The following is a 24,254-nucleotide window of genomic DNA, read 5'->3' as shown; positions in this document are numbered from 1 at the left end:
ATCTTTGGCTACAAGGAGCAACTCCTCTGACTTGGGGAAGGGGCTCTAGATGCCGAGCTCCGCGCCCTATTCCTCTCTCGCTCCGGCTCTTCGGGTCGCGGCTTCCCAGCCGACACCTAGAGACCTTACTACTAGTCTGCAAGGTGGGGGCGGGGCGAGCCATCAGGGGTGGATACGACACCGCCCTTGGAAGACCGGCTCAGGCGCGGGGAGAAGTGGGCGGGCATTTGTAAGGTTTTGAGGGTCCTTGACTCCTTCCATCAGCAATCGGAGCCGGTTTGAAACTTGATTCTCACGGAGGATCACCGTCATAGAGGGAAGGGAGGGCGACCAGGTAAAAGACGTACATTACAACTGAGCAGGGTTTGACTGTTTCATCCTGTGGCCCGAACCTGGCAAGATGCTTTGGCCCTTCATAGTGAGAGGGAAAAAGGCGGTTGTGTCTGATATGGAATACCAGCTTCGCACACGGTTGCCAGGTCTGTGAGAGAGGTGCTCATTCCGCCCCAGGTGGCCCAGGAGGATTGCCGGGAAGAAGTCCGTCTGGAACAGAGGCCTTCACCTTGAATAGGATAGACAAGCAAGCCAGGCCTAGGGTTCAGCATTAGCAAAATCTTTGAGGCACAAAGGATCTGACTTAAAAACTGCAGTTTCTCTGCTCTGTTGGCATTTAATCCATAGTACCTCTACTGTTACAGAGGATTTGTTTGGTCAGCTGTCATTCTATTTAAATAGTTTTTATTTCTGGCTATTTCCTGTTTTCTGAATTTTTCCATATTTGCTTTTATCTCCCATAGTGATTTGTAATGCAGAAAGCCTGTTTTTAATTCTTCTGGTTGTTGCCATTAAGTTTATCAAATAAAAATGCAGTTTATTTTCACAAATTATTAAAGTCAATGACAGAGCATTCATTTTTGTTCCTCTTCTGTAATGAGAAATTTCCATCTCTTGGCCTGCTGCCCTCACACTACTTATATTTGTCCACTTAATCCAGGATGACAGACTCCGTTTTTATTTACACTTTTAAGACACAAAATCCTTTTTCAATCGTTTTGGCTTTTGCCAATGATTTAATTGGTAACATCACCGACAGTTTCTTATGCACTAATTTTTCTACTCCTCCTTCAGACCCATCTCCCAACTTGACTAGTGATTTCAAAGTGAACTCCAGGATGTTACATTTTTCTAAGTCTTTGCCCTAGGTGACCGAGAAGGCAATGGCACCCCACTCCAGTACTCTTGCCTCGAAAATCCCATGGATGGAGGAGCCTGGTAGGCTGCAGTCCTAAGAGTCAGACACGACTGAGCGACTTCACTTTGACTTTTTCACTTTCATGCATTGGAGAAGGAAATGGCAACCCACTCCAGTGTTTTTGCCTGGAGAATCCCAGGGACAGGGGAGCCCGGTGGGCTGCGGTCTATGGGGTCGCACAGAGTCGGACACGACTGAAGTGACTTAGCAGCAGCAGCAGCAGCCCTAGGTGAGAATGCCTTTCTGCTGTCCTCACACACAGGGTGGCTTAACTAGTTATAGAATTCTTGAATCTCAAACTTTCCCCCTCAAAATTCTCTTGTCCATATCCCATTGTCTTCGGCTCTTAAAATAGTAGCAAGTACATCTGAAACTAATATTATATGTCAATTATATTGTAGCTCCAAAAAAAGGTAGCAAACCTCGGTTGGTCTCTTTTAGGCGAGCAAATTGCCTGGTGCTTGTTGGGACTTTTCTCTACTCTCAAAAGTCAAACATTTTGCCAGTATAAATCTTAGTATAGGCATTTTTCTATTAAATTTTCAGAAAGTCTTCCTTTCAACTGAGAAAAGGTCTCTTCTATTATGTTCTTGTCCATTCTATGAACAGATTGTTTTGGACTTTTTTTCTCCTCTAAAATTATCACATTGGATTACCACTGTCAATTAAATCTCTTTGTCCCTTTTCTCTAAATCCTGGGGACAGTATCTCAAGTTTTGGTTTTCACCATCACTGATTTAATTTTCACAGTTAAGGGTATTCTATTTTCTCTAATAAAACATTTAATTCTGTTCATTTTAGTTTCCTTTCGTTTTTCCATCTACCTCTGTCTTGATCTCAACTTAGTATCTTTTTATAGTTCTCTGTTCTTATGTCATTAAGAATGTGGTTTTGCATCTTAGGAACACCAGAAAAGTAAGAGAATACCATATCTGACTCTGTTCTAATGCATATGGAAACTCTGATATTTAATAATGTGGACCCTTTTCTGGGAAATAAAATTACAAAAACAAGAAAGATGTTGAAAATACTATCCAAGGAAGATGTCCGAAGCAGGTTCGAGGCCCAGATGGTTTAATGGAAGAATTCTTTCAAACTTTCAGTGATCAGATAATCCTCACCTTGGAAATTTCTATCAGAGCCCAGAAAAGTAAAAATGGTATTTCATTTTATGAAGCCACCATTCCCTTTATACCAATTCCCAATAAAGGAAGGACAGAAAAAGAACCAGTCATACTGATCAGTTTGAGGTGGGGGGGATCCTAAATACAAATCAAGGAAATAAAATTAGATATTATTGTATAAGAACTTAATCCATGACTGTCTTAAATGAGAAAAAACAATCATCAAAATAGATGCCAAAAAGTCATTCAAAAGTAAAATAAGAACTCTCATAATTAACTAGGAAAGATTGACATTAAGATTCAATATTTTGTGCTACCTTGACATCTGGTAAAATCCAGAAGGCCTCCAATGGCCTAAACCAAAAGTGGCCCTAGTCAAACAATCCTCCTTATCAAATGGATGAGGTACAGATTATTTCTGAGTACTGTAGTGGGTCTCAGTTCTCTATCAGCCCTCAGATTTATTTTAAAAAGCCAAGCATATCCCCTGCAGGAACCAGGGGCACTCACCCTCTTGCTGCTACAAAGCTGGCCTCCCATAGTCTCTGGTTGTTCACTCTGTTCCTTAGTGCAACACCTCTGTGGCCCTGTGTAGCTTGTGGTGTTCTCTCCTGAGCTGTGAGTATATGTGTTGTCAGTCTCACCTGCTCAGTCCCAGGTACTGTGTTTGGCTATCCCCATAATCCTAAAGTGAGAATCTCTGCCTCACCAATAGGGTGAAGAGCAAGTGATCAAAACAAGAGTATATCAGACTAGCAGGAAAATTCCCTGGCGGTCCAGTGATTAGGACTCCATTTTCACTGCCAAGGACCTGGGTTCAATTCCTGGTTGGGGAATCCTGCAGACCATGAGGAAGGCCAAAAAAAAGAGAGGGTGTATCAGACTAACAAAAATTAAAACTCCATGTTGGTGAGGCTGTAGGAAAATAGGAACTCATAAAATATTTTTGAGAGTATAAACTGGTACAGTCTTTTGGGAGGACAATTGGGTGATTTATTAAAATGAGAAATGCATTATATCCTTGAACCCAACAATTCCATTTCTGGAAGAAATACCATACCATCACAAATTATATGATAGATGTAAGAAGCCAGTCATTGACATAATGGTTGTAATAGTAAAAAAAAAAAAAAAAGTTTTTCTATTAGTAGAAGATTGATCAATAACAATGCAACAATGCAATGCAAGTCCAAAAAAGCAAGTGGCAGAATACCATGTATACACACTATACTCTTAATTTTTCTATTATTTTTAAGAGTAAATACGTACACGCATAGAAAAGCCTGAACAGATACACACCAAACTAATAACAGTGGCTACCTTGAGATGGTGGGATTTCTGGGAGCATAGCAGAAGAGAGGACTCTAGGCACTTTGGTAATGTTTGCATTTTTACAACAAGCATGTGTTACTTTTGTTTAAAAAAAAAAAACAAACCTTTATTTTAAGGTAAAGAGGTTTGCTTGGAAGAATAAACAGGTGAGTAAACTCTGAAAATTTAGAAAAACTATTAAAATATTACACATTTGCTCAAAAATCCCTGCCCTAATGGAGTTTGCACTCAAGTAGGAAGAGACAATAAGTAAAATACACAGTGAATTAGAAAGTGGTAAGTACTAAAGAGAAGTTGAGATTGCAGGGGATCCCAATTCAGAATAAGGTAGAAGGCCTTGCTGAAGAGGTGCACTCAAGATACAGACCTGGAGGGTCGGGAGCAAGCCTGAAGTAAAAAAAGAGATTTCTAGGATGAAATCATTTTATCTATAATAAAATGAGCTTTTCTTTTTCAATGTTTTTCTTTTTCTTTTCAAGCTTTTTTTCAATGTACTAATTAAAGCTTCCAGATAGAAAAATGGTTATTTAAATACTATTTTGATTGTAGTTTTTAATAAGATCAATAACTACAAATTGCATTGTTATAGATCTACCTTTTGGGGTGGGGGGGTCCATGCCAAGTGTCATGTAGGAACTTAGTTCCTTGACCAGGGATCAAACCCATTCCTTCTGCAGTGGAAGTGCAGAACCACTGGACCACCAGGAAAGTCCCAAATATCTACTCTTTTAAATGGCACTAGCTCTAGACTTCGGAGAAGGCAATGGCACCCCACTCCAGTACTCCTGCCTGGAAAATCCCATGGACGGAGGAGCCTGGTAGGCTGCAGTCCATGAGGTCGCTAAGAGTCGGACAGGACTGAGCAACTTCACTTTCACTTTTCACTTTCATGCATTGGAGAAGGAAATGGCAACCCACTCCAGTGTTCTTGCCTGGAGAATCCCAGGGACAGGGGAAGCCTGGTAGGCTGCTGTCTATGGGGTTGCACAGAGTCGGACATGACAGCAGCAGCTCTAGACTGAGTTCTACCAACCTATATAACAGGTCATTCTAAATCACAGGAAAAGAAGGAAAGCTCTCTGTGGACCCAGAGATTATCACACTAAGCGCAGTAAGTCAGAGAGACATTTATATATGAAATCTAAAATGCGACATGCATGGATATATCTACGCAACAGAAACAGACTCATAGAGAACAGATCTGTGGTTGCCAAGGGGAGGGGGAGGTGAAGGAGGGAAGGACTGAGAGTTTGGGATTAGCAGATGCAAGTATTAAATACAGGATGAATAAACAAGGTCCTACTGTACATCAGAGGGAACTATATTCAATATCCTGTGATAAACCGTAATGGTCCAGCAATCCCACTCCAGGGAATATATCTGGAGAAAAACATGATCCTAAAGGATACATACACCCCAGTGTCCACTGCAGCACCGTTTATAAATAGTCAAGACATGCATGCAACCTAAATGACCATCAACAGAGCAATGGATAAAGATGTGGTACATATTACTCAGCCATTAAAAAAGAAAGAAGTAATGCCATTTACAGCAACATGGATAGACCTAGAGAGTGTCATGCTGAGAGAAGTAAGTCAGACAGAGGAGATATATCATATGACATCCTTTATATGTAGAATCTAAAAACAAATGATACAGATGAGCTTACTTACAAAACAGAAAGAGACTCACACACTTAGAAAACAAACTTATGGTTGCCAGGGAGAAGGAATAGTTAGGGAAGGTCATGTACACACTGCTATATTCAAAATGGATAACAAGGAACTACTGTACAGCACATGGAACTCTACTCAACATTATTTGTCAGCCTGGACGGGAGAGGGGTTTGGGGGAGAATGGACACATGTATCGGAGAAGGCAATGACATCCCACTCCAGTACTCTTGCCTGGAAAATCCCATGGACGGAGGAGCCTGGTGGGCTGCAGTCCGTGGGATCACTAAGAGTCGGACACGACTGAGTGACTTCACTTTCACTTTTCACTTTCACGCATTGGAGAAGGAAATGGCAACCCACTCCAGTGTTGTTGCCTGGAGAATCCCAGGGACGGGGAGCCTGGTGGGCTGCTGTCTATGGGGTCGCACAGAGTCGGACACAACTGAAGCGACTTAGCGGCAGCGGCAGCAGCAGCAGGACATATGTATATGTATGGCTGAGTCCCTTCACTGTTCACCTGAAACTACCACACCATTGTTAATCGGCTTTAAACTTTGAAAAAGAAAAAGAATATACATATCTATATATAGCTGAGTCACTTCGCTGTACAGCAGAAATTAACACATTGTAAATCAACTATAATAAAGAAAAAAGCTAATTTATTTTATAAAGGTACAATAGTCTTAATGCCAAAATCTGACAAATGAGATAAAAGAAGAAAATTATGTGATTGATAAACCACTTGTCTTCTCCACGTTTGTATTAATAGCATCTATGTAGACAGGATCCTTTATTTAAAATTCCATATTCCCATCTTGGGTTTCCCTAGTAGTTCAGCTGGTAAAGAATACGCCTGCAATGCAGGAGACCCTGGTTCAATTCTGGGTGAGGAAGATCCCCTGGAAAAGGGCTAGGCTACCCACTCCAGTATTTTTGGGCTTCCCTGGTATCTTAGATAGTAAAGAATCCTCCTGCAATGTGGGAGACCAGGGTTCAATCCCTGGGTTGGGAAGATCCCCTGGAAGAGGGCATGGCAACCCACTTCAGTATTCTGGCCTGGAGAATTCCCATGGACAGAGGAGCCTCGAGGGCTACAGTCCATGGGGTCACAAAGAGTGGGACATTCCCATCACACAGCACAGCATTCCCATCTTAACACTCTAGTAAGTAAAGATGTCCAAGTCCTAATTCCGAGGACCTGTGACTAACTTAGGTTACATGACAAAAGAGAATTTAGGTTGCAGATAGAATGAAGTTTTCTAATAACTTTAAAATCAGATTATCCAGGTGAGTTGTATGTAATCACAAGGGTCCTTAAAAGTAGAAGTAGTACGTGGGTGATGGCAGGGGAGATGTGACTATGGAAGTATGGTTTGAGGGATACAACATAGCTTGCTTTGCAGATAGAGGACGGAGGCTCTGGGAATGAGTGGCCTCTTAAAGATGGAAAAGAGCCTCCAGAAACAAACACAGCCCTACCTTGATTTTAGCTCAGTAAGACCTGTGTTGGATTTCTACATAACTATAAGATGATAAATTTGTATTATTTTACAACACTAAGTTGGTGGTAATTTGTTACAGCATCACTAGAAAACTAATGCAAGCATGTAACAGACATTCAACATTCATTTTTAAATGATGAATGAAGCCGCAAAATCCCTGGATCTCTAGAAAAATGGGTAAAGATAGAAATATATCATTGGAACTTCCCTGGTGATCTAGTGGTTAAGACGCCGCGCTCCCAAAGGAGGGGGCCCAGCTTCAGTCCTTGGTCAGGAAATAAGATCTTGCATGACACAACAAAAACCCAGCATATATTTTAAATATTTATATATATTATACACACACACACACACACACACACACACACATCATTCACAGAATACAAATGGCCAATAAGCAGTTGTAAACATCTTCAGCTGATATTGAAGATATGTAAATAAAAACCTACCAAATTAGCAGACGGTTGTGATCCTTTGGGATCACACCTACCCACCAAGTTATCCAGAAGGGAACTAGGGCTTCTTCTCTGGAATGACTGGGCAGTAACTCTAGATGCCAAACTGGGGAGCAGACAATCAAATCCATGCTAAAGTTTGGATGTTTGCATAAAGCTTTTTCTAGCTGTGCTTGCTTCATAAAAGAAATAAAAACCTCTGAATCTGTGCCAAAAATTCCTAGGAATGACCAGTAAAAGTCTTGGGGGTTATCTAGACCAATATAAAACTATAACTGAAATGTTGATGACCCAAGTATGATGGGTTTTTTTACAACCTGATGATGTTTACACACACACACACACTCTGGGCCCATGAAAATGGAAAGCGAAAGGAAAAATAAAAGAACATTATTAGACTGTATTCTCCTTTTTACTACTATTCTTTACTAATTGCACATTTTACCAAAGATAGAAGATGGCTTATGCTTTTATGTTCTCCAGGAATTTTTTTGGGTAATATTTTTCTTTTCTGTTTTTATATAATTGATATTTTGTTTATACTGACAGAGACTTATCTGTACCTATATGATATAAACCTCATTGCAAGTTATTTAGAAATAGGTAAAAAAGAATACAAGTCACCACCCCACCCACCATCTCAAGTGAGTTTTATGTACTCACATCTATTTGTGAAGCATGTTGGTCCTTCTTAAAGCCCCAAGCAAAATAGTATTTTAAATGATTATTGCATCATGGAAATTATGGTCATGTCCAAACTTGTAATCAGTTTTTATGGAAACCTGCAAACTCCAAAAGTGTTACCAGAATAAATTTTTGTAAAATCTGGGGTAAATTTGTCCAGCAGAAAGTCTTCTCTGTAAACTCTGTACATTAACATTGTAGATAGGTACAGGGGTGGTTAAAAATTTTTTTTATTACCTGCCTTCGGGGTCCACATTTCTCATATATCCAATATGCACAAACTAAAAAGGCATCAAGACAACTGTCAAGCTAGATATCAAGTATGTGTCCACATACCTACTATAGGGTTTAGCACAGCAAAAAGTGATTTGATTTACTTCACTGATGAGAAACAAAGAAAATAGAACGACAGAAGTATTTATCTCAGTTACTCAATTACGATACAGTTGGAACACTACTGGTTTTAGTTTGGGGATGATGATGATGGATTTGTTTTTTGTATCATTTTAGAAATTTAAGTCAAATTGTAAAATCATATAAGAAAGTTCCAATGACTACTTGGTCAAAGTAAATCTAGTAGGTTATATGCAAAGGGTTATATTTAAACAAGCTTAGCGTTATGGTATCAGTATTTGGTAGGTTCTATTACGAGGTTCCCTTTCACTTCACCTTTAATGAGTAGTAAAATACTGCATTAACCAGTCAAAAATTATGTATGACTAATCAAAAATTATATCAGGCTAAACCAAGGAAAATATTTTTTTTCATTATATCAGGCTAAACCAAGGAAAATATTTTTTTTCAATGTCCCCACTGTAGTTTACACCGTTTTTGTTACAACTCTGTGACTACTTTAAGTTATATGATGTGCTACTCTTCACTCAGATACTGCTCCTTGGCCCTGTCAATACATAAGGAACAGGCTCATTAGAACCCTGTTTTTCAAACTGTAGGTCGAGATCTGTGAATGAGCTATACAATCAATTTAGTCACCATCAGCAGTGAAACAGAATAGAGAAATAGGGAGTTCCCTGGTGGCCTAGGGGTTGGGAGTCCGGGATTTCTCTGCTATGGGCCAGAACAGGTGCGGGGTGGCCAAAAAAAAGAAAACAGAGAAACAAATATCAACATACATCAAACCATGATAAGCAAAGGGTTACTGTGAAACTTCAGCTTGCTCATCATCTGTACATATGCACACACACATGTACCAAGTCCTGAATGTAAAATGGTTTTCTTAGTAAGAGATACTGTCAAAAAAGTTTGAAAAACACAGCTTTGGTAGAATAGTCATCTCCAATCTTGGGGGCAGGACTTAGGACTGGAGGTGCCTGGAGCACACACTCGTGAAGGCTTGCTGCAGTACCCGCCAGCAGTACAATGGGGGTGTGGAGGGAGGAGGTGACAGAGTAATAAAGATTTGTGGGATACACAGATTGCAAAGGCTTAAGAAATGAGTTAGTGATTTAAAACACTAATTAAAATATAGCCCAAATGTCTGGGCTCAGCTCTTCCCTACTGGGACCCAAGCTCCCTTCGCACCTTCTCTCATCTTTGCCCCCAACATTCCCTTTTTTTCACCCAACGCTCCATGTCCCTCAGTGAACCATAAATCTACATTCTGTACACCTGGCTTCCCCTCAGCCCAGGCCTCCCCTTGTAGTATAGCCCACACACCTGTTGGCTGGATAACTGACCATCTCCCTGTTATACTAATAGCACTGCCCTGCCCCCACCTGTGGATGAGGCCATCTTTTATTTACTGTGGTTCGCTGGGGAACCTTGGAGAAGGCAATGGCACCCCACTCCAGTACTCTTGCCTGGAAAATCCCATGGACGGAGGAGCCTGGTGGGCTGCAGTCCGTGGGATCACTAAGAGTCGGACACGACTGAGCGACTTCACTTTCTTTTCACTTTCATGCATTGGAGAAGGAAATGGCAACCCACTCCAGTACTCTTGCCTGGAAAATCCCAAGGATAGAGGAGCCTAGTGGGCTGCCGTCTATGGGGCTGCACAGAGTCGGACATGACTAAAAGCAACTTAGCAGCAGCAACAGCAGCTGGGGAACCTACCTCATTCATACTCAGTATTTAATAGTTTTTTAACTTTTGATCAATTTTGTAAACAACTCCTTTGAAAAGATGAGTTTACTACATGGTTCTCCAACCACTGCTTTTCAATACACCTTGAAGGTGCATTAAAAAAGAAATGTTATGGAACTTCCCTGCTGGTCCAGTGGTTAAGAATCTGCACTTCCACTGCAGGGGACACAGGGTCCATCCCTGGTCAGGGATCTAAGACCCTATCTACTGCATGATGAGGCCCCAGAAAGAAAATCTGTGAAAGAACCAAACTACTGGGAGCAAAGTGCTTTCAAAACAGACCTGTTGGGCTGGGCTGTGAAGATGAGGCACCTGTAAGCACAACAAGCACTGTGTAATTTAGGGGTTACAAAACCCAAAACTTATCGGTTTGATTGAAGCCATCAGTCTAGAGTTCCTGACAGAAGAGGAAAAATCTATGAAAGAGGAGCCACAAAACATGTTGAGGACTCAGATGGGTCTCTGGTTCTGAATCACCATCCTCCGCCAGTTATTTATACCCTCCGCCAGTTGAAATAATCACCTTTGTGCTTCAGGATAAGTGAAAACTGTACCCTCAGGAAAAAATATAAGTACAAACAGAGCTAGTGAATAAGCAAATGTAAATCCACTGAACTGAAATGTTTATCATCAGTTTTAGCAATGCAGATACCGATCAGTAATGTAACCATGTGTGTCTGGTCAACTTTTTAAGGTATAAAAGTATTTAAAAATAATTTCATATACAGCTGGCCTTTGAACAAAATGGGTTTGAACTGTTTGAATCCACTCATGAGGTGATTTTTTTCAGCATAAATACTATGGTACAGCACAATCTGTGGTTGAGTGAACCTGCAGATGCAGAACCACAGATATGGAGGAACTTTGGATAGAGGACTGGCCGTAAGTTACACAGGCAGATATTTACCTGTGTTGAGGGCCAGTACACCCAACGCCCTGTTGTTGGTCAACTGTACTCACGTGGGGAGTTTAAATTCTTAGAAGTATTTAAGTAATAATTAATATGTGCATGAAAATTTGTCTAAGTGGTTAAACCTGAAAGTTTTCATGTATTAGTTGTTGAAACACTAATCACTTACTGTCTGGAAGAATATTCATTTAATAAATTTGTTAGACTAGTAGACTTATTACTAAATAGCACACAAAGGATTACAGGTTCTTCTCCACACTAAGCTGTTGGAACACAAAGAATCTTAGAAAGCTTCTGGGATAGGAGGGAGGGTTATGCCTTTTTCACACTCCTACCCTATGGGCAGTGTCCTGAGGATAGAATGCAGTGGCTGGGGCTGCCATAGCCATCTTATTATGTGGATGGCAGTGGCTGAGGGAAAGCATGGAAGCCCTCTCCACTATGGATTTTAATTACTTGCAACTTTTCGGCCTGCCTTTCCACCCCACCTCCACCTCCATCACCAGCTCTCAACCTTGGTTACTCATTGGAATCTCTTATTGATTCTCCCTGGACCCACCCTGAGAGATTCTGATTGAACTGGTCCAGGGTACAGCCTGGCATGAGATTGGGGTATGCTCCCCAGGTGATTTTAATGAGCAACCAGGGCTGAGAACCACTGCTCTAACTATAAGCCAGCTCCTCTTTTCCCTTTGGATTTTATCTCCCTCACACTGGGTTATCTGTGTCTAGTTCTTCTTCCTAGACTGAGCTCCCACTGGCCTTCCAAACAACGCAGGTAGCGCTTTTCAGCCCATTGCTGACTGAAATACCAGAGTCCCACCGTACTTGGAATATAGGTACAATAGTTTTTGCTTACAGAATCCAATGAGTCAAAATCACCCTTGATAATCCCTCAGGAAGGGTCTGTTCTGGGAGCCTGATGCCCCATCTCCCCATCACCATCTATGTAGGTAGTTTCTTCCTGGACTGGAACAGAAAGCTGCCTCTTCCTCCACCAGGCACCAGAGTTAAGTATGTGGTTGTGTTTAGGGGCCATGTTGCATAAAAAATACACATTTAAACACATGCCTCACCCTCAGCACAGCAGGAAGCTCATGCCTTGAACAGCCCACAGGAACCACTGACTGACCCTATGGGAGACACACATCTCCCATCTCACACCTACTCCTGAACATATGGTCCTTACATCCCCCAGTGGGTGGAATCGCCCACACCATTTAAACTTTTGTCAAGGATGTAGAACTGAATTCATGTGAAGTCCTATATGAAGCAAGGTCCCTCCACCGCACAATTCCATCCAGCTCAAGCAGGTCTTCCCCTTCTTTCTCCCTGTCCCACAAGCAGCTGGCTCAGCCTTTCTCCTCCCTGACCTCCCTTCCCTCCCACTTAAGGCTGATGTTTTCTAGGACTCTTTATCTGTGGCACCTCTCATTAACTCTTCTTCATAAGAGCTCTCATGGTGAGAACTCCTTCCTCAATTCGGGGAGATGTTGTCCCAAGAGGATTCCCTCTATGGCTCTGGTAAGGTGGGAGGGGTGGGAGTAAGACCTCATCCAGGCTTTGGGGACTGGGCATGCAGGCCACAAAGGAACAGAGTAAATGATCAGTGTTTTTTGAATGCATGCATTCATAACAATGGAACTTGCATCTGTTTCCAAAGGACCCCACCCCAATCCCCAAGATAAATTCCAAAATGAGATTTTCACCAGCTCATCTGGCACCCCAGGCCAGGCCTTCTGCCACACCAAACCACACCAAGCTCACGAGTACTGATTGGGCCTTTAATCTGTAACTGCCTGGCCACACTCCATCTGCCCCAAGATGGTAAAAAGGAACAAAGATGTATGGCCAGGTAGGCCATGCCAGCTCTCAGTCCAAGAGGGAAGTCCTAGGTCAGGCTGGGGCCTGAGCAGGGGTCTCCCGGCCCCAGGCGATGAGGGAGTTGCTGGCCTGGGCAAGCTCAGTGATGGATACCCGGCCCCGCTGCCGGATGAAGTTAGCCACCGCAGCCAGTTCCTCCGGGGTTATGTAGATGAACTTGCCCCGGTCGTCAATCACACCTGTGGGGACATGCAGGTCGTGGTGCTGAGCCCTCCCCACATGCCCAGCGACCCACCCACTCCTCCTGCCTGCCTGCTTGGCCTTTCCCAGCTGTATCCAACTTTGGTGAGTCACATCAGGCTTCCTTGCCTGTCCTGTCACCCAAAGCCATCACCAGGCCTTGGCATCCTCCTCATTGAACTGCATCCCCCTTCTCAGGGCCCCTCCTTGTACCCTGCTCCCCTACCCAGGGTGCTCATCCTAGCCTTGCAGCCCCACACGGCTAGATGCTCCCCAAGGCCAGGGCCCGCAGTGACACTGTCCTCCTCTCACCTGTAAGAGTCCCCTCAGCCAGCAGGTCCTGGATGCGGTTTATGGTGTCCTGTGAGGAGAACAGTTCTTAGAGTAGGGACAGGCACTGCTGCCCCCAGAAGGAGCACCTACAACCTTCCTCCCACCACAACCAAACCTCTCCTCTCCTTCTCATGGCCACCCTGAAATGTGACTCCACGTGTCTCCTTTGGAGGGTCCTAGAGGGAAGGGGCTCTGGTCCTGGAGTCTGGCAGGACCCCCCCACCCCCACCCCGAGAGAGACTCCCTTCCAACCAAAAGAGAAGTGGTGACATTTGGCTGAGGAGGCTGGTATGGCCTGTTGTAGGACAGCTGTCTAGGTAATTGGATTTGGGCTGCTGGAGTGATGGGGTTCAGACCTTTTTCTTTTTTTTCTTCCTGACTGCTTTCCAACTAGTTATAAAGGCAGGATGCCTGGGGTGACGAGAGATTCCTACAGTATACTCACTCTTGGTTGGGGGTAGGGGGGAAGGGGCATTGAGACTCTCCATCTTTAGGGCAGGCCCGTTCTGACAGCCACACACATTCCATGGCTGCACTCCACATACAGGCCACCCTGCAGGGCTTACCTGAGTACGTAGGCCCACCTGGGAAGCCAGGTCTTCCAAGAGCACGACCTTGGACTGCTACAAAGGGAGGAGAAGGTGCAAGGCTGAGCTTGGGCAAATCCTTTTCCATACTGGCACCCTCTGAAGTTGGTGTTCTGATCTGATCTGCTCTGGGTGGCTAGACACACACTGTGCAGATCCTACGGGAGAGCCTTGTTCCCCTCACACACTACTCACACACTCTCCCAATCACCCATACAGAGGACATACACGTTCATAAACTCTCCTGTTCCCCTGCTTGTGGGCAGCGATCTGCCTGCCAGGCCCTTGGACTGAGGACCACCCTGAGACAGAAACACACCTGCAGAACCAAGCACAGCTGCCGGCTTCTCCTCTGCAACCAAAGGTGTCTTTCTAATATATTGGACAGGCTGGAAGGGGAAACGCCACAGAGATGAAGGGGAGGAATGACAATCACCAAAAGCTATTTTAAAAAACCTTTTCTGGGACTTGTGTTCGCTGAGAACTTGCCAGGACCAGGCACTGAGAAGGTGTGGGAGAAGCAATGTTGAACAGGACATGGCCCACAGCCCCGCCAAGGAGAAGGTGAGAATGGGGAGAACAGAGCAGATAAACAGCCCCAGTAAGCCAGGACCTAGGCAGCTCGTCTTGCCTCACCTTTGCTCACTGCTCCCTAGCCCAAAGATCACGACAATGCTGACATGCCCATACTTCCTGTCACCATCCTCTTCACACTGTATGAGCCCTCAAGATAACTGTCAGTAACACCAGCCAGCACTTTTCACACACAGCCATATGCCCACAAGCTGCCTTCACACCCTCAGAAGAAACTTTAGTTCCCAGGGGGTGCAGCTGAGGGTCCACTGGTGGGCTCTACCTGCATCTGCCCCGTCTCCCTCAAAACAAAGAGCACATGACTTGTGAGAAGGCGATCGTCTGCATTTCCGTGAATCTTCCACAGCAAATGAGCTGGGGGAGGACTGACACGGTGACACCTCCCCAGCTGCAGATGGCGTGAGACTGTTCGAAATGCCAGACTGAATATGTAAGCAGGGAGGCAAGTGAATGGCAGTTGGGCCAGGGCGTGGGCAAGTACGAGGTGACCTGGCCAGCTGGCCTCTACCTACAAAGCAGGGAGTGGGTGCTGGGCTCCCAGCAACAGCTCAGAGTGTGATTATGGAGTCACCCCAGGTGGTCCCTGAAAACCTGGTCTGAGGGGTTGTTGGCACTAAAAGTATGTCTGGAAAAACTAATCAGTCAACCAACCCAACCCAACCAGAAGGGAGAGTGAACCAACAATATCAAATTACAGCCGAGCTTCATGTAACTGCTACGCACAGAAATGTCCCTCTAGTTCTGAAACCCTAGGATGAAAGGGCCCATCCCCTTAAGCCAAGAGGAAGGTGGGTAGGCTGAGTTTTGGAAGTTCTCCTTTTCCCTGCAACAGGAGCTCTGGGACAATCAGCTAGCATAAGCTGGAGAAACTTCTACTAAACTCCAAAAGAGCTTGGAAAACACCAGAAAATGGCCCCTCCGGAGAGCTGCTGAGAGCAAGGATAGGAACTTCCCTGGGGGTTCTCAGGTCTCTGCCTTGTGGGGGCGGAGACTGAAGCTGATGCAGGAGGGCTTCCTGGAGGAGAGACTCAGGGCTGTGTTGCTGCCCACTGAGTGGGTGGGGACAGTGAGCTCCAAATAGAGGAGAGTGTGACATATCCTGCCCAGGGTTGCAGCCCTCAATCAAGTGTGCCAGGGTGGAAAATGGACTCTATGAGAAAGGAATGGTCAGTCTGAGGGAGCCTTCTCCCTCTCAGGAACCCCCAGCCCCTAGGCTGTGAGCCTAGCCCCTTGCAGCTAGGAGGTGTATAAACCCTGCTCTCTTCTGGGAGAGGTGGGGGGGATTATGCAAGCCCTGGCTCCTTGGCACCCCTAGTACCACCCCCACCACCGCCTCCGCTCCCTCTGTACTCCTTCCCTCAGCCGCCTCTGCACCCTAAGCTGCACTTGAAAACCTCTCCCCTCATCGCATCCTTTGTGGGAGAGAAGTTGCTTAGCAGCAAAGCAGAGCAGGACATGCTTATGCAACCGGAGCAGTATTCAGGAGGCCCGCGCTGCAGCTGCAGACAGAAGGGGGCACACCTGCTACCCTGCCCTAGATTCCAAAGGAAACATCCTCCAGTATCCCGAGGAAGACCCAAGTTCCTGGTCAGGAACACGTGGCAGGGGATGTGGCTTCTCCTCAGTATGACAGCACTGGTAGAAAACACGTGTGAAGAAACTTGAAAACACAATGACTCACTAAGCGTGGGGTCTGAAGAGCAGGGAAACTGTCAAACCCTAAGCATGAGGAAGCTATCGGACCTCCCACACAGATCAGGTCCTTCCCCACCTTTGGGGTCAGAGGAGAAGGGGCTTTCCTGGCCAGGACCCTAGCAGGCCCACCTGCCCACTCCTGCACAAGCTTGAGTGACATGTGTGCAGACCCCGCTTGGGCCTACCCTCTCCAGGCCCTGAAGATGAACCCAACACACGTACAAGAAGCAAGCAGCTGACACCAGGTTCTGCTCTGCATTTCTTACCTTAATGTAGTTGATGAATTCGGCCAGGAAGCTATGGGACTAGAGAAGCAGAGAAATCAAGATGAGAGTCCCCTGGCAGGGGCCACAAGGCTCTATGCCTACCCACCTACCCAGCCGAGTGCCTGTCCAACCACCTGGGTGAGCAGCACAGCCTCCTGTGGGGAGGGGATCGAGGCACCACCTCTCCCAAAGACAAGGTCTCGGCCACTAGAGCCTGCTGATCCTGATGCCCACCCGCCTCTCACTGGAAGGCCAGGGAAGCAGGTGAGGAGCCGCAGGGTGTCTGAGATGGGGCTGTGCTGCCTTTCTGGGCTCAGGGAACATTTTCTAGGGCTGGTGGACCCACCTGCTCCTCAGTCATGGTCTCGCCCACACCCTCCTCCTCCACCACGAAGGTCTCCTTCAGTTTCAGATACTCTTCATGCTCCCGCTGGGCCTGCTCCTCCTGGGCCTTCCTCTCCTCCTCTTCCTGTGGACACAGAGGAGGCAAGAGTCAGATAGAGTGGCCATCCTACTCTGTTTTAGTCTTTGCTGCTCCCAGAGGCCAGAGACAGAGCTCAGGGACAGAGCTCCTTCAAGACCTTGATCCCTCTGGCCCCTAAGCTAAACTGCACGATCCCTCTTCTCAATCAGTTCTATCACTTCCCAGACGCTGCTCAGCATCCCTCTCCCTGAAAATCCTGCCATGAATGTCCTATAACATCCTCCAGCCACCCCCTCCCACATCCTGCCCTGTCATGTCCAAGCTTTTTGAACAAAACCCAGGTTCCATTTCCCATCAGTCAACTATCCCTCTAGCCCACTCCAATCTGGCTTCTGCACACTCAGCTCCACCAAAATAAGTCCTGCTATGGCCTCACCCATGTCCTCTACCCACCAAACCCAAGGGACAACCATCAGGCCTCATACCCCAGTCCTCTCAGTGGCCTTGGGGAGAGCCTACCATCCCCTCTTCCATCCCTCGGCTTTCAGACCCTACCCTCTCCTGGATCTCCTCCTGTTCTTTGGGTCATTCTTCCCACCTCCTCCATCACTCAGCCCAGTCCCTTCTCTCTCCTCTACTCTCTAGGCCACCTCACTATGCCCACAGCATCAATTATGCCCTAATGAAAAACGAATGAAATCCCAACAATGTGTTAAATTCACTAAATAATAACATATTATTACCAGCTATAAAAAATATACCACAGTAAGGTATGATGTTAATGGTAAGGGTATCTGAGTGCCAGTGACTGCTGCTGTTGTATCCCTCCACAAATTTCTCTTCCCAAACACACGACTGCCCATGTGGCACACCCACTGGGCCGTCTCACAGACACCTCAAATTGATGATGTCCCAGAAAGACCCTGTGATCTACCCCCCACACATCTGGACTCCTCCTGAATCCTTGGCTTAGCGAATCTCACAGCTATCTGGCCAGCTGCCCTGGTCAGAAATGAGGCTCCATCTACCACTTCTTTCTTTAACTTCTGGAAAACTGCTTGATCCATCCACCACCACCTAATGCAACAGTCTTGCCCCAAACCAACCCATTTTTCAGAATTCTCAGAAAGATCTATCTTAAACATGAAGATAAAGCTGTGACATGGAATATACAGGATGAGCCTGGAGCATTTTTCAGTGTCAAAAGTAAGAAAGTACTCAAAGAAGAAAAACAGTAAGGGTATGTCAAAGGTAAACAGGGGCCAACTAAAAGCACTCCCAGTAGCCAAAGCTAGAACAATCTAAGCAAAAAAGTAAATAAGATAGCATTGGATGGGACTGCACTGGTAGTCAGGTGGTTAGGACTCTGCATGTTCACTGCTGAAGGCCTGGGTTCAGTCCCTGGTTGAGCAACTAAGATTCCACAAGCCATGTGGCATGGCTAAAAAACAAAGATAGCACTTGGATTATGATACAAAGTGCAAAAGAGATATTCATAAGTCCATGTAGATACAAATAAACAATTGAATAAATAAAGAAAAGATAAATCTGTACAAATGAATTTCAAATACTTCATGTAAATACTCTCCTCTTAAGTAGATGGAGCATAACTCCCTACTTCTTAAGTGTGGGCTGTGCAGTAGCTTGTTTCCAAGAAACCATGGGAAATGGAGAAATCTGGCAAACATAATCTTGGCCAGGTGATCAAGGTTAACATACAAGTGATAAGCCAAGTCGATAACATGAAACCTTGATATGTTGTGTTGAGGATGGCACTCCACCTCTGGTCTTCCTCCCAGAAATCCATAACCCCCATTCTAACCTTGACAGTAACATAAGCCGAATGCAAATAGAGGGACATTTTATAAAACACTTTCCCAACAGTTCTCAAAACTGTCAAGGTCATCAAAAGCAAGGAAAGTCTGAGAAACTATCACAACTCAGAGGAACCTAAGGAGACATGACAACTAAGTGTAACGTGGCATCCTGGATGGGACCCTGGAAAAGAAAAAGGATATTTGGGCAAAACTAATGAAATCCCAATAATGTGTCAAATTCACTTAATAATAAATTATTAGTTGTAAGAAATATACCACAGTAAGGTGTAAGGTACGACGTTAATAGTAAGGGAAATGGGGTGTAGGGGAGAAGAGCCCCAGAATATTTTAGGTGCATTATTATAATCAATATTCAGAAAAGTGAACTCTGAGGCTGGGAAAGATGGAAGACAAAAGGAGAAGGTGGCGGCAGAGGATGAGATGGTTAGATGGCATCACTGACTTAGTGGACATGAATTTGAGCAAACTGTGGAGACAGTGGAGGACAGAGGAGCCTGGCATGCTGCACTCCACAGGATCGCAAAGAGTTGGACACGACTTAGTGACTGAAATCTTCTGCTGTGTTCCAGCGCATTTGTCACAGCATCCAGAACCAGGCTTTCCGGACATCCAGTGTCCCTGAATAACAAGGCCAGTCAGAGGCCAAAGGTACCAGGCTATGGGGTCTTCCCAGCTGGGCAGCCCAGGCTCTTACTCTATACACCCCACAACTTTATGGTGGTGCCCTTCCTGGGCACCTGATTCTCAAAAGGAAGGAAGCACCTGGCAAACAAAGGCTGATTCACCACACTTACTGCAGTGCTCTCCATTCTCCAAGCATCTTCTCTATGCCAGGCCCTGAACAGAACCTGCTATAGATATGATCCACCATCTCTTACAATGTTCTTTAGTGGCCCAAAGGGCCTCAGGATTCAGAGTCCCCCCGCCCCACCTCACCTCTCTGATCCCTTTCCTTCTTCCTTACCCTGCTCTAGCCACTCTGTCTCAGCGTTCTTCAAATGCTTCAGGTGTGTTCAATAAATTACATGCACAAAATTTCGGTTTCAGGCTCATTTTTCAGTAGCAGCTTTATAGAAGCTGTGCCCAGAACACAGAAAGCAAATAAATCAGGGCCTGCACCTGGCTCACAGCCCCTCTTCTAGGCTGCAGGTGCAGGGAAGCGGCATGGGAAGCAAGAGGGCTTCCCAGGTGGCGCTAGCGCTAAAGAATTCACCTGCTAATGCAAGAAATGCAAGAGACGTGGGTTTGATCCCTGGATCGGATGATTCCTTGGAGTAGGAAATGGCAACCTGCTCCAGCAGTCTTTCCTGGAGAATTCCAAGGACAGAGGAGCCTGATGGCCTATAGACCATGGGGTTACAAAGACTTGGACACCACACGCATGCACACACATACACACACGAAGTAAGGCTGCCTGGGCAGCAGATAGAAGTCAGCTTCTGGGTCAGCCTGGCTCACCTTCTGTTCCTCCTCCAGGCGAAGCCGTTCCTCCTCCTTCTTCCACTCTGCTTCACGCTGTGACTCAAGGCGTTTCCGTTCCTCACGCTCAGCCTCCTCTGCCTGGAGAAAGGCTTTCATAGTTGGGACATCTCCACCTCCAGCCAGAGCCTGCCCACCTCCCAAACAGGCCAGGTCAGGCCAAAGACCATGGTTACAGGAGATGGAGTTAGGCAAGCATCAAACACCCACCCAACATGAGGGGACGGTCTACTACATAGGAGACATGGAAGGCAGGGCCCTTTCCCACCTCTCAGAGCTGCACCCCATCCCTCCTGCTTGCCTCACGTTGGGCTTTTCGTGCTTGTTTCTCCTCCAGCTTCCGTAGTTTCTTGGCTCCAATTTTCCCTGACAAGTGAGTTTCCACTGGCTTCTCGATGTCTTCTTCCTCTTGGGCTGAGTATGGTCAGAGAAAGACACGTCAGGTCCTGGCCACAGAAGACGGATGATATTCACCTTCTCTCTTGTTGCTCTCCTTGAGGGGGATTTCCTTCCACTCACTTGCAAATACCACTAGCCCAGCTCTCCTCTTAAAGCCTCTGCCATGCAGAAATTTGTCTGGGATGTGTGTGTTAGGTTTGGGAGAGGGGTGAGTGAACCATGGGGCAAGAAAATAGATGATAACATTAGACGCTGCTGCTGCTGCTTAGTTGCTTCAGTCGTGTCCGACTCTGTGTGATCCCATAGACGGCAGCCCACTGGGCTCCACCGTCCCTGGGATTCTCCAGGCAAGAACACGGGAGTGGGTTGCCATTTCCTTCTCCAATGCATGAAAGTGAAAAAATAAAGTGAAGTCGCTCAGTTGTATCCGACTCCTAGCGACCCCATGGACTGCAGCCTACCAGGCTCCTCCATCCATGGGATTTTCCAGGCAGGAGTACTGGAGTGGGGTGCCATTGCCTTCTCCGACATTAGACGCTACATAGCCATAAAGAGGGCACTTGAGTCCTTGGGTGAAGCCCTCAGAGAATGAGTGTACCCCCACAAGGAAGAGTGCTGGGATAGAAGGAGTGGACTGAAGAATTCTCTAGGTCACTCTAAAGACTCCTGCCCTTCTGTTTGGACACTGAGAGCCTAAATGAAGGAAGAAGGGGTTGGCCCAATGGAATAGGGATCAGGGTCCAGAGCTGCCAGTCCCCAGGGAACAAAGGATGGGTCCTAAGTCTCCCCTAGGGGCTTCCCTGGTAGCTCAGTGGTAAAGAATCCACCTGCCAATGCAGAGACGTGGGTTTGATCTCTGGGTCGGCAAGATCCCCTGGAGGAGGAAATGGAAACCCACTCCAGTATTCTTGCCTGGGAAATCCCAGGACAGAGGACTCCATGGACTCACAAAAGAGTCAGACACGACTTAGCGACTAAACAACAACAAAGTGTCTCCTAACCACATCCGATGATTCCCAGACATTCCTCCCACACTATGGCTTCACACTGCATTCTTTTGCCCAGCTTTGGGGTCACCTCACCCTCTAACCCAGGCCCCTTCTCCACCAGGCTGGGCCCCTCTCACCTTGGATGATGGCCTCCTCCTCATTCTCATCGGCCCAGGCCACTCTCTGGGCTCGACGCTGGGCCTGCAAGCGGCTGCCCAGGTCTCTCCGGCGCCGGGGCCTGCCTGCAGCTCTCTGCTCCTCGGGCTCTAAGGGCTGAGGCCGAGCCACTCGGCCTGCTGCTGCGGGTACCTCTTCATTGTGCAAAGGCTCTTGGGCAGCTGTAGGGAAGAGAAGCACCATGATTCTCTCTGGCAGCCCAACTCACCTCTTGGCAGGGGGAACAGCATCCTGGAAGCCTCACTCTCCTCTGCTCAATTTCCTCCAAGCTCCTGCTGCCCACAACAAAGTCCTAATTTCTCAGCCTGACTGTGGAGTCTTTCATAACCCAAACCCTGACCTTGGTCCAGTGCAGCAAGAGCACTCCTTTCCTCCCACCTCTGTTGATACCCTTCTTTCCTCTTAAGGCCCCATCTTTCCAGCTGACCTGTCAGGAGACTACCACCCTGCAAAATGGAGCTGTTCTACCTCTTCCAGAAGCCCACCTTGACCTCTCCAGGCCTCATCTGAATGAATGCCCACAGCAGGACTGTATTAATCTTTTGCCTAACACCACCTGCCACGGTTTTATCCGGAACTCCAATTAGAGAGCGGACCTGAAGGTGAAGTCTCTCCTCCCAGGAAGACTTGTTGGCTATTTGCCTTACCTCAGCTTCTCTGTCCCCTGCCCCTGAAAGATGCTGCGAATAGCTTGTGGGCCCAAGGAAGGGGAGGGACATATACCCAAACTCATATGCCGATAAAGAAATGATGGAGAGGGGGCCAGGGTGGAGGATGACAGGTGTATCTGTTACGTGCCCTGGCAGCTGACACGGCCTTCCGGGAGGGATGCAAAACAGGGAGGAGGGTGCATGCACACATGGGTGTTCTTGAGGGGTAAGGAGAGAGCTTGCTGGAGCCACCTCATACTCTTTTCTGTTCACAGGTAGGTAGAAAATACTTAGTGGCCCCCTTCTCATCAGCGGCTCTGGAGCCGGCCTGGCAGGGATGGGAAACCCCTGTGGATCGCTCAACGGACACAGCGGCGGGGCTGAAGCATGGTAGTGTCTGCCAGGGCCTGGCCCTCAGGGAGGGCCAAGGGGCGAGGAGATGAGGGCACGCTCTCTTTGGGGGCCAGGAAAAAGTTGTTGCGACCCTGCCACTCGGTCCGCGAGCTGGCATCTGCACTGCAGCGAGCTGCTGGTCGCCGCCTTGCGCGCATGCTCAGGCGTGCTGCCTGCGGGAGGTGGAAGGAGCGGAGATCTGGTCAGCTGCGCCTGGCAAGTCCGCGCATGCGCGTGAGCCGCGGCTCCACGGCCTACACAGACTGAGGAGATAAGAGGACGCGTGGCCCCACCGGCCCTGGCGCGGCGGCATCTCCTACCTGCTGCCGCCCGGCCCCGGCCGCGAGTCAGGAACAGAATAAGCCCGACAAGCAGAGCCGCCACCACCAAGTACACCACGGGGGACACCATGATGTTGACTTCCAGGTGGAACCGGCGCGTTCACCCAGACACCCGGGCTCTCCCAGGCTCCGCCCAACGCCCATCTGGCCCCTCCTATTTCCTATCTAGACCCCGCCCACCTCTCGGCCCTGCCCTGGCCTCACTAAATGGAGGCCCTAGTTTTTTTTCTTAATCAATCTGCTGCACAGCACATTGACTCAGTTGTGTGTGTGTGTGTGTGTGTGTGTGTATATATATATATATATATATATATGTATACTTTCTGTTTTAGGATTTTTTTTTTTTCTGGTTTGGCTCACAGCTCGTGGGATTCTCAGTTCCCAGACTAGGGATTGAACCACTGTCTATTTTCAAAACAGTAAACAATACCAGAGGGATTTCCTCAGTGGGTAAGACTGGGCACTTCCAATGCAAGGGGCCAGGGTTCAATCCCTGGTCAGGGAACTAGTGCCCACTTCCTGCAACTAAAGATCCCATCTCCCACAACTGAAACTAAGACCTGGTGCAGCCAAATAAAAATATATGTTAAAAAAAAAAAGCATGCAGGCAACCATTCAAATACTAAAAAAATAAAAGGAACTATTTCAGAGGTAGAATTAATAGGATCTGACAATCTCCTTTGAAGGCAAGAATTGCCTTTTTTCACTTTAGTTTCCTCCACAATGAAGGAAGTGCAGTTCCAAAGAGATTATTCCATCATAATCCTAGCTAAAGAAATAAAAATTCACATTTTAATTCTAACAGTCTATTTAATGAACGAATAATGCAATCCCTTTCATTTCTGTTCAGAACAACAAAGAACCTATTTCTTTATATGTTGGATCATCAGTTAGGTAAAGCAATCAATATGTCTCTGTTCTGTCTTGTTGCCTAAGAGGATTTCTGTCACTTGCAACCAAGGATCCTGATTAAAGATCACACATACA

At 46.5% G+C, this 24,254-nt stretch overlaps 1 protein-coding gene across 1 annotated transcript; it reads right to left on the bottom strand.

The window, feature by feature from the left end:
- Positions 1–12,801: 12,801 nt before the first annotated feature.
- On the bottom strand, positions 12,802–23,431 carry DDRGK1 (DDRGK domain containing 1). Its single transcript, XM_061436716.1, has 9 exons — positions 23,247–23,431; positions 21,844–22,044; positions 20,620–20,732; positions 20,298–20,399; positions 16,924–17,046; positions 16,578–16,616; positions 14,002–14,058; positions 13,415–13,463; positions 12,802–13,101 (listed from the first exon to the last, which is right to left on the bottom strand). The coding sequence occupies exons 1-9, from the start codon at positions 23,335–23,337 to the stop codon at positions 12,935–12,937; spliced, it is 942 nt and encodes a 313-aa protein (XP_061292700.1). The 5' UTR covers positions 23,338–23,431; the 3' UTR covers positions 12,802–12,934.
- Between the last annotated feature and the right edge of the window lie 823 nt (positions 23,432–24,254).

The sequence above is a fragment of the Bos javanicus genome, chromosome 13, assembly GCF_032452875.1.
Source record: "Bos javanicus breed banteng chromosome 13, ARS-OSU_banteng_1.0, whole genome shotgun sequence".
Classification (NCBI taxonomy): Eukaryota; Metazoa; Chordata; class Mammalia; order Artiodactyla; family Bovidae; genus Bos; species Bos javanicus.
This window is presented reverse-complemented; position numbering and strand designations above follow the sequence as displayed.

Coding starts and splice junctions, on each gene's coding strand:
- DDRGK1 (XM_061436716.1), bottom strand. CDS start 23,337: ATGGTGTCCCCCGTGGTGTACTTGGTGGTGGCGGCTCTGCTTGTCGGG. Junction 20,400..20,619: donor CACGAAAAGCCCAACGTGAG/GCAAGCAGGAGG, acceptor GCCTTTCTCCAG/GCAGAGGAGGCTGAGCGTGA. Junction 13,102..13,414: donor GGCTGAGGGGACTCTTACAG/GTGAGAGGAGGA, acceptor ATGTCCCCACAG/GTGTGATTGACGACCGGGGC.